Below are 10,170 nucleotides of genomic sequence, written 5' to 3'. Positions count from 1 at the left end.
TCTCCTAGAGCAAAGAGAAGGGAAATGAAAAACAGAAGAAAGTCTAAGATGGTGTTTCCACAGCCCATACTTACTTTTAAAAAAAATAAAAACTCATGCTTCCTTTTCTTGGAAATTCTGAAACTTCTCCTCCCTCCCCATTTTTAAAATCTTCTTGACCAGTAGAGCTTAACAGAAGATGTCTTTGTTGTTTATTCATGCCAACTGAGAAGTTTTTTTTTTTAATTGGTTTTAATAATGTTTTTGTTTTCCAAATGGAGAATTCAGTATTTATAAACTCCACATGCCTATTCCCCCATATCCATTTCACTGGTATAAAGCACTGGTCCAAACCTGTGGTCCTGGAGGGGTCCACTGGGTTATTATAGGAATTTATCAATTCATATAAATAACAAGCATTATTTTTTAAGAGTATGTGTACACTGTTTTGATGAATCAAATGCAAAACCATTTGTCAAAAACCTTACCTTAATCCATATATATCAAAACCTGGAATATGTACAGGGAAAATAGGTAGGACTGAAGCTTCCATAAGAATGTCTAGTATCTATGTTCCTACTTCAATCTTCATTTACGTAGATTTTTAATTACGTGGCCTACTCTTGAAGAAAAAGCTTAGCTGTCCCTAGACCAAATGCTAAAGACCTGCTTGTTTACCTGTGGTAGAAGACAGTCCCAAGCCTTCTTAGAAGCCACCAGCTTCTGTGGGAACTGGTGGCCTTTTGAGGGGTAAAATATTCTAGCTAGCCTGAATAGACTTGAAAAAGATGCCCCTTTGCTTCCCCCAAATAGTTATTTACTGGTGACTCATATACTTCTAATGTGATGTTCTCAAGTTTGGAGAGTCATTCATGCCTTTGAGAATTTCATGGAAGCAATGGGCTCATCCCAGAAACATGTACTTATTCATCCACAGATGAAAATTTTTCTATATATAGGCTTTGCATGTCATTCTTGGACCTTTCTTCTGGTGGAAAACTGAGAAAGGGGAAATGCCAAAACAAAACAAAACAAAACAAAACAAACCTCGACAACAACAACATGGAAAGAACACAGAACTGGGAATCAGGAGCCTTAAGACATCTTTTATTTTAAGAGTTAAAAGATACTTGAAATGTAAGAACTGTGTAACATCAAAACTAATTTATATGGTCACAAATATAAATTAAAACATAACATCCTTCCTAATTTTAGTTAAAGGAAATGATGAAGAAAGTAGAAAAGCTTTGGAATTGAAAACATGAAGAAGTAGCCATATTCGGGACTGAGTTAAAGTGTCAAAAGAGAATAAACTTTACATATTAAAATTTTGTCCAGAACTGACCCAGTTAATCATCTCTTGGCAGGTTCAAGTAAATTGTTTAATAATTTCTATGTGTGTTCAGTGGTGGATAATTATTTATGAAACAGTTTTACCTTTTTAAAATAGATTTTTGTCTAAAGAGATTAGTACAAAGAGTTTGCTTTATAGCTTCTATTATAAATTCAAGGCATACCTATTCAAGATTTTATTCCAATTAATGTAGACTGCACTACTAATAGACTTCTTTTTCAGGTTTCATTCTCTTTAGATTGATGTTTACATGCTCATACAAATTGGTTCCTGGTTAATTCCTAATACAGTCTAATATTTTCATTAAAAATCAGAAATTTCATATAGTTCATATTAAATGCTTTTGGACTTCTAATTTTAACTATTGGCTTTTTTTTGTGTTTAATAATATTTTAATTAAATGATAGCTTTTTTATACTGGCAGTATTAAGAACATAGTATTACTAAGTTATTAATAGAATGACCATACACACTGGTTTAGCCCTGTTGTTCCAACCAAATAATAGTGCCTTTCATAAGTGTCCTGGATTGTTCAATAAATTATATGGACATCCAAGTTATTAAATTTCTAAAGCATTTTATATTATTGTAGGCAAAGTGTATTCTATCAACTTAATCTGCAATAAGGAACCAAAAAAAAAAATTTTGAGGTCAAAATTAAGTTTAAACTTCAGCCGGTGAAGAAAGAGAAATAACTAAAGTCCAGGTAGAGAGAATCTTGTGAAAGGAAATATATCAGTACGATGAGTGCATGTTTGCACAATCTGTTATCCCTTGAAAAGAAGAAACAATAACAGTGGTCTTTAGCATTTTTATTGGGACTCTATTTTTCCTTCTGATTCTGAATACAAACTCACAGTCACATACCTACTCATTCACTCACCTGAATTGAGTGTGATGCACTCTAATAATTTCTATTTTATCCTTTTTCATTAAAAATTAATACCGATCATGACCCAGTAAATTGATTTACTGCCCACTAAGATATCACTATGCACAGATTGAAAACATTCCCCTTAAGTGACTTTCTTTTATGGACTGGTACTGACTAGAATCAACAATAGTAATATTTTAGAAATCATAACACTTCTGTGGCAGCAAGTGAATTTTCTTTCCTCATTGAATTCAAATGGTTATCTATAGATCATATTTTGTTAATCAAATGCTGATCTTTGGTATTTAAAATAAATTAGAAATTTCTAGTGATCTAAAATGAATGTAAGAACAACATTTTTATATGCAAATATATTTGGTGGAGGACTTCATTTTATTATTTTCAGAACACTTTCATGAAAACATTTTGGAAATAAAACACGATTGTTGCTATTCTGCAAAAGTAGACTCACCATCACAATTAAAGAATGAGTTCTCCAATGAGACGGAAAAACTTTTAAAAATTGGTACTAGAGCCTTTTGATTAAGTACCACTTAGTACCACTAGTAGCTAGTACCACTAGTACAATAAATCTCTGCATTCATTTTCAGTAGAGTCAATTGTGTTATTTTTCATAGTGTTTATTTCTTTTGTTGTTTGTTTTTATTTTTCAATTACAATTGACATCCAGCATTGTTTTATGTTAGTTTCAGGTGTACAGCACAGTAATCATTTACTTTTCAGTGGAATTGTAGATTACATATTGCTTAGTAGGATCTTTTCTTACTTTCAGCTATAATGAAATAATTGGCCATAGAGGCCTGCAACAGCAACTGCTAATGAACATATAATACAGTGCCTGGTGCTGAATTGGCTATATAAGCCACCAAAAAGTAATTCTTATATTATGGAAAGTGCCGTATTGGAATACTTTCTGCTGTGATGGAAAGAAAAAAATAGTATTGTGAAAGTTTTTCAAGGTGCGTTAAATCATTTGCCCTTTATATGAGTGTCTCTGCAGTGTCTTTTAATTATTATTAAAATACTGTGTCTTTAAGAAATTGCATGCTTTTATAGTGATTCATCCAGCCAAAAGAATACAAGTAGAAAGTTTTTATTTCCTTACTAAGATTAAACTCTAAAGGACAAAACCAGCTTCTAGTTAAATACCTTGATAATTCCCCCAGACTAGGCCGTGTGGGGGAAGACATGTCCCTGTCATCAAAAACTTAGGAAAGCATTATTGGCAACATATACAAAACTATCAAAATTATAAAACCGTGCAAGATGGTATACAAATAAATGTTATATTGGATGTAAATGTTGTAGGAGTTCAAGGTACTTATTTTAGTCTCGGCCGCCTTTTGAGGGGAGCTGGGAATTAAGTTGTGTCCCTTTTTTTTTTGCTGCCTTTACTACTTGTCTCATTGTTAAATAGAGCCTGAAAAGAAAAAAGGAAAATAGTTCATACTGGTATGTTTCTTAACATTATTTATAAAGTGAGACAAAAATACAGCCAATAGTCAAAGAAAATTTTTATTCATTCAACAAAAATTGTAGTGATTGTATTATACCATGTGTGCTAGCTCTGAGGCTAATAATGACCTTGTACTCCATCTGCATAAACATAATCATGATCCAATGTTCAGCTAGGCCCTGAACTTGAAGGATGAGTAGTTTTAGGCAGAAGGATAAGAGTAAACCATTCCAGATAGAAGAACATAATGTGGCATAAAGGGTTGAAATTTGGAGTTCGAGAGGTGCTGTGAGATACAGTTATAAGTGTTTGGAAAGACAGTGATGCTGAAAAGATAGAGTCAGTGCTTTGAGTGTTTGTTAAAAAATTTAGGAAGTCATTGAAGGATTTTTTAAAATAAGGGAATGATATGGTCAGTTTTATATTTTAAAAAGCTATTCCTGATACAATGAAAGATGGGTTTCTGTATTTTCTTGGCTGTAACTTATCTCTGTAGTACATTTTTTTGCATTAAAAGTGTGTATCTGTACATATTTATCCGCACAGAAACGTATCATTTACTCAAGATTAGCAAAGTTAATGAATTGTTCAAGTTGAGTAAATTTTTTTGGTAAAGGAAGACTAGTGTCAAACTTGATTTTATTCTAAACGTTTTGATGGCAGTGTTTCTAAAATGTTCTTATTTCCGCCTTCAGAAACAGAAGAGTGAATATAATCATTTGAGTATTTAGAGTCACCCTTATGGATACTGATTGTTTTGTTATGCCAGCAAGAATTGGGTTATTTGCCCACAATGCTAAAAAAGTGACTGGCTGATTTATTCAGTAATTCAACAGTTTTTTCAGCTCTCACTGTTATTTATTCATTGTGCTAAGTACAGAAATAAATTGGATCTTAAAGTATATTAGAAGCATATATATATATAACTGTAATACAAGACGAATTTAAGTGCCATTGGAGAGATGTGCTTGGAATACTGTGGAAGATGAAAGAGAGAGGAAAATACTTTCAGCTAGACCAGGACCCAGCAAGGCTTTTGGAAGGAGCATTTCATTTGGACACTGAAGGATAGATAATTGAAATGGAAAGGCAGTTAGAGGTAGGGAAGGAGCATACCTGTGGATGGGAGCAACTTGTGAAATGTGGGAAGTTTATGGAAAGTACCAGGAAGTTGGAGATAAAAGAAATAGGTGGACAGGTAGAAAGCTAGAAGGCTAATCTATGGTTTTGGAATTAATTTTGTGAGGGGCTGGTAATGATGTTTTTTAAGAATTTGTTTTTAAAGAATTTTTTAAAAGAATTTGTAAAGCTTTTAAAAACTGTCATTTAAATAAAAGTTAAAAGATTCAATGGAGAGGTGTAGAAATTGTGAGTGAGGTCATTTTAGGAGTCCTGAACCAGAACAATGACAATAGGAATGTAAAAGAAGGATAATGGATGTCTGGATATCATGGAAGTAAAAGTAAGCAAAATTTGGTAGATAATTTAGAGATAGAAGAATAAGAAGAAAGAGACAGAAATGGTTCAAGGTTTTAAATCTTATTGCTTGGGAGGATGGTTATACCAGGACAGTTAAGGCATCTGTTATCATGGTATCTGGTAAGAGAAAACTCGGCTTCATTACCTCACTGGCTGTCATTTATCTAGCAACACTTCATCATCCAACAGTCCATTAATTACAACGCAAATAACCACACTTAATGAATCAGTAAGTTTTGTTTTTTAGGAGAATGGAGCCTAAGAATTTTCTACCATAGTAGCATAATATTTATATTTTATGATGCCTACTTTTGCTGGTCATTGGTTATATAATTTAGGAATTCTGTTTGGTTGATAATCTTTTTGACCAACATCTTTTCTTTTTTAAAGGTCTTAACTAGTTCCCTAGCATTCTTGTTGGTTTTGTTACTTAACCAATTTCCTGAGATTTGCTTTTTATATCTTGTTTTGATTTTTTTTAATGATTGACCTAACTTGGAATTTTATATGTTTGGATTTTTTTAACATGTCTAATATCCTCAGTTGCGGTATTGTGTTTGTTATGATTTCTAACATTAATTTTTTGAATGCCGTTTATAATCTGGATTAAGGTATAGTTAACTCTTACAAAAACAAGGCATTTTCTTGGCAAGAGCTAAACTGTAAGTAATCTGCTTTAAGCAACTTTATGGAAATAATAAAATAATACATAGATGTTCTCTTTTGGAGGTTAGGGCAGGAAGATGGCTTGTTGGAGACTGGTGGTTCCTCACTTATCTAAGAAGTGGGAAAGTAGGATTTACCATTTCTTTGTTGTGTCTGGAGTTTGAGGAATGAGGTTAATTCTTGGCTGTTCAGTGTTTTGAATTATATATTTAATTGTAGCCTTAGCTAGAATTTATCCAATACAGAAGATACCTGGTCAAGCACCATATTTGATTATAGATTGAATTTTCTCTGGAATATGTAAAGCACTTCAAAATTATTTTTTAAAAATTACATCTCTTGGGATTGTGGATTTGTGACATTTTAATTTATAATTATTGTGAGCCCTATCCAATTTAAGTTGAATGTGATTATATTAAAGGTAATTGAATGGGAATTTTAAAGTAAGGTGGTTTCCTTTCTTAAGTAATTTTGTAATCAGAACAATTATTTAATTACTCCTACTGAATCTGAAATGACATTTTGGAAATACTGAGACTTTTAGAGTGATTATGTTCAGGTACTTCTAAACAAAAATAATTTAAAGCAGATTTGTCATTATGTATTTTAATGTTTATTTCAATTTTAGGTGTGTCTTGGAAAAGTGGTTGACACTTTTCGCTTAAAACAGCATGCAAGTCCAGCCCATCTTAAGGAGAAATATTAAATGTCTTTTCTCACCTGCAACCACAGAGAAATAATACCTTTACTTTCCTGACCAGTAAGCAACTTACAGCTGGAGTATTGTTAGCTTTTAGCTCTTGGCAACCTGGAATAACTAGTCTTCCTTCAGTTTCTCTGTTTATAAGAATGTGTGGTAAAGTATCATTTATGTTTAGTTTTTCCCTTCAACTCTTGAAAATGCTTGCTCAAAATATTTTCCTGGACATCTCCTCTACTTTGAAATAACAGATGTTTCTGCAAATTGAATGTACTTTTTCTTTTATACCAAGGAGACCCAAGTTTAATAAAGGTTACCTTCATTTATTCGAACAATTTCTCTGAACCAATCACATGAGGCTGTTTCTACCATTAATACAACTTCTTACTTTGTAGGGCAAACCCAAGCTACCTGTCTCTTCTAGACTAATATTGTTAAGCCATAAATCTCATACAAATATTTTTAAAGGAAATCTGCTTTTCAAATATTTTGCATTGCATTCTGTTCCAGGTAGAATGTTAAACTGCGCAGGATCTAATTAACTTTACCATGATTGCTCTGTGATTCTAGGTTAGTTATTAAACTTATAGTTATTGAGAATGGGAACTCTAAAAGTTGATGAAAGTGGTTTAGGGTACTAAAAAAATAATCCAATTTGGGAGTGAAAATACCAAGGGAATATGATGGTGAAATACTTATGTGGATGCTAATTGCATATCTGTGTTCTTAATTCTAATTGGAAGGGGAACATTGCTCTTCATAACAATAAACTACTCACACCACTTTATATGTGCATCTTGGGAATACTGACTGGCTTGGTTATGTATGGCCCTATCCGAGGGGGGCAAAGGATTGGTGTTAGGAGTAGGAAAGTAGATCCTTTCTAATTTTAATGGACTGTAGGAGAGTGGATTTAACAATTGTTCTAATAGCTTCTTTTTTTTTTAATGGGCTAAGAGATTAAGAGGTGGAACTGAGGGCTGCCTTTCTCAATTTGGGTGGTACTGTTCACATAATTCATAAGGTCCAATGCAAAATGAAAATGTAATACCTTGTGTTAAAGTCGTTAAGAATTTCAAGACTGCGACAGCAGAGCGTTAAACCAAGGTAGAGCCTGTGTGATGTACACCTGTGAACTGTGTCTTTTGGGCACTTATGCAAAGAGAAAAGTGCACACTAAAGAAATAAGAATTTGGCTTTTTAACAAATGGCTTTCTCTGCTACCTTTCCCCTTCCCCCTTCCCCCTCCCTCTGCCCCATCCCTGTGTTATACAAGCTAACATGTTTTCTCTCCTCCCTAGAAAAAAAGCCATGTTTCTTTTTCAATTGAGACTAAGGGAAAGAATGCTATTTGCACAGTCTTTTATGTTTCGGACTTATGAACCTTGGAGGAATAGTGGCAGCAACTAGACTTGTTTGTTTATCCATCTCACACTGTGTACCCCTTGGGGCTTATTCATCCTCTTTCCACTTCACCACTGTCACCTCCATCATCAGCTTGTTAATTGTGATGGAATGATGACCTGTTCATGTCATTTTTATCCTTACGTCTTCCTGAATGAGTTCATAGCTACTATTGCCTATCTACCTTATACAGGCCTACTAGATGGAGAAGAAATTTTTTTCCTTCTAGTAGGGCTATTCCATGCCTCTTATTTTGGATATATAACCTGGTCATTATATCAAGTTTCACGTTATTCCAGAAATGCAAATACTCATATAGCAACAAAACAGATGAGATAGAACTTTTAGCTGAATGAGCAAGAAAGGATGATTGCAAATAAAAATATTTTGGTGGTGAATGTTTATTTAGTTATGATGTGCTTCTTTACCACATAAGTTTTAGATCCTTTTAAGAAATAAATCATCATTCTTTGAGGTCATTTGTATAGTGAATTTAAAAGAATATAAAATTAATTGAAACGGTTATTGCATATAATGGGCAGAAGGGTGAAAAGGACTATTAAAATATTGTTAAAGCCTGAAGTAAATTCTTTTTATTCTTTGTATAAAACTGAAGTCTCAGAAAACTGTCCTCAGTTTGTACCTGTTATATTATTTATTGATTTGCTTTTCATCGATCCAGTTCAGTGTTTTAGACACATACATGTTGTGGTGGTGCCAGTAGTGGTTATGGCTGTATTTTGTAGTGTAACAGTATGGTGGGGTTTTTTACAGTCTTTTAAAATTGATCCCTAAAACATTTTCTGCCACCTTAAATAGGAGCCTTAGGAATGTTTGAGTGACTGGGTTTGTTCCTTTCTAAAGAAGCAATTGATACTGAAGGATAAGAAAATTGAGAATTTGTAAAACTAATCTAGTATTTTTTTTGTAAATTTCAAGTATAGAAACTGTTAGATTTAAAATACTTTGGAACAGAAAAAAGGTGTGTATGTGTATTGTTTTTTTGACACTGACAAGTAAATGCAAATATAGGCTTTGTATAAAGTTATCTGGCAGGTTAAACTTTGTTTTAAACTTTTGGCTGTTCATTGCAAATATTGATGAGCCCCATTGTGCTAAAACTGAATGTGTTAGTGATGTTCTTTTTTTAATGTTCTAGTGACTCCTGGTATAATCCATAGTAAAACTGCTTTTCCCTCTAGATATAATAAAATTTGTTGAATGAGGACATTTGTGTAATGGACATGTTTGTTTATCATCTTTTTCATATAATGGAACATTTTGTGTAAATCATCTTTTCATACAGAGAATACCATATGGCTGTCTCCTTTGTGTGTGTATTAATAATATGTTAAATACTCTTTTTTTTTTTTTTTACAGACTTCTAAATTGTTTAGACAATATTGCAAGGGTAAAAGTTGGATGTTATTAGAAAAAAACCGTTCTTGTAAGGATGTTGATACTAGAAAAACTATTCTTGTAAAATGTTCATGTTTTCACTTCTAAGTAAATAAGCGACATGTCAGGGACTACGACGTTTAAAAGTGATCATGGAGATATTAAGACACTGAAGTATTTAGGTATAATTACCAGAGATCTCAGGTGTTTAATATCCTTACTTTATGGACAAGTTTCCAAGGATTCCCAATGAATATGGAACTCTGGGTACTGGAGGTAATCATATGCTAGCAGAGTTGTCCAACTTTCCAAAGTCATAATGCCTTCAAATATTAATTACTGTAAAAACTGTGGCATTCTCTTTAAAATTTAGATCTAGTTATTCATAAACAGCCTAAACTTCAGAGTTGCTGGAGTCTATATGAAATCAAAAGTCAGAAAAATTCTTTTTTTCCTTTATTAAGGTCAAAAAAAATTTTACAATTCAGAGTAAACACGTCCAGTTCATTTTAAAGTATCAGAGCATCTAAATGTAACTTGCATACTTTGTGACTGATAAAACATTCTTTTGCATACTTTCTCATCAGCTTCTACTGTTCTCTCTCAATTTGTTTTCCACACATAACATTAGTATTCTGTGAACATTATTTTAAAGGATTGTTATAATGCATTGTATTTGTATCCTACAGTAATTTATTTATATTTTAAAGGAATTTGAATACAGTGTGGCAATTTTGACAACCAGCAGGCTCATCAAAGTAAGAGTCTATGTGTAATCTCATGATACACCAAATGCTCGCTCTTTTCTGCATAACAGAGACAGGGATTGTGTGTGGTTT

At 32.8% G+C, this 10,170-nt stretch overlaps 1 protein-coding gene across 9 annotated transcripts in view; it reads left to right on the top strand.

Moving 5' to 3' along the window:
* ZNF644 (zinc finger protein 644) overlaps positions 1-10,170 on the top strand; it is a 96,216-nt gene that overhangs the window by 81,509 nt on the left and 4,537 nt on the right. Inside the window, exon 6 of one of the 9 annotated variants that reach the window (XM_025051906.1) lies at positions 6,458-6,861. The exons of the other annotated variants lie outside the window; for them this stretch is intronic. Coding sequence (XP_024907674.1) covers positions 6,458-6,480 — 23 coding nt within the window. The 3' untranslated portion in view covers positions 6,481-6,861. Of the gene's footprint in view, positions 1-6,457; positions 6,862-10,170 lie in introns of those variants that run through there. 9 annotated transcript variants of the gene reach the window in all.

This window comes from Pteropus alecto, unplaced genomic scaffold (assembly GCF_000325575.1).
Source record: "Pteropus alecto unplaced genomic scaffold, ASM32557v1 scaffold25, whole genome shotgun sequence".
Lineage (NCBI taxonomy): Eukaryota > Metazoa > Chordata > Mammalia > Chiroptera > Pteropodidae > Pteropus > Pteropus alecto.
Note: the sequence above shows the minus strand (reverse complement) of the source record. Positions and strands in the feature narration are given on the sequence as shown.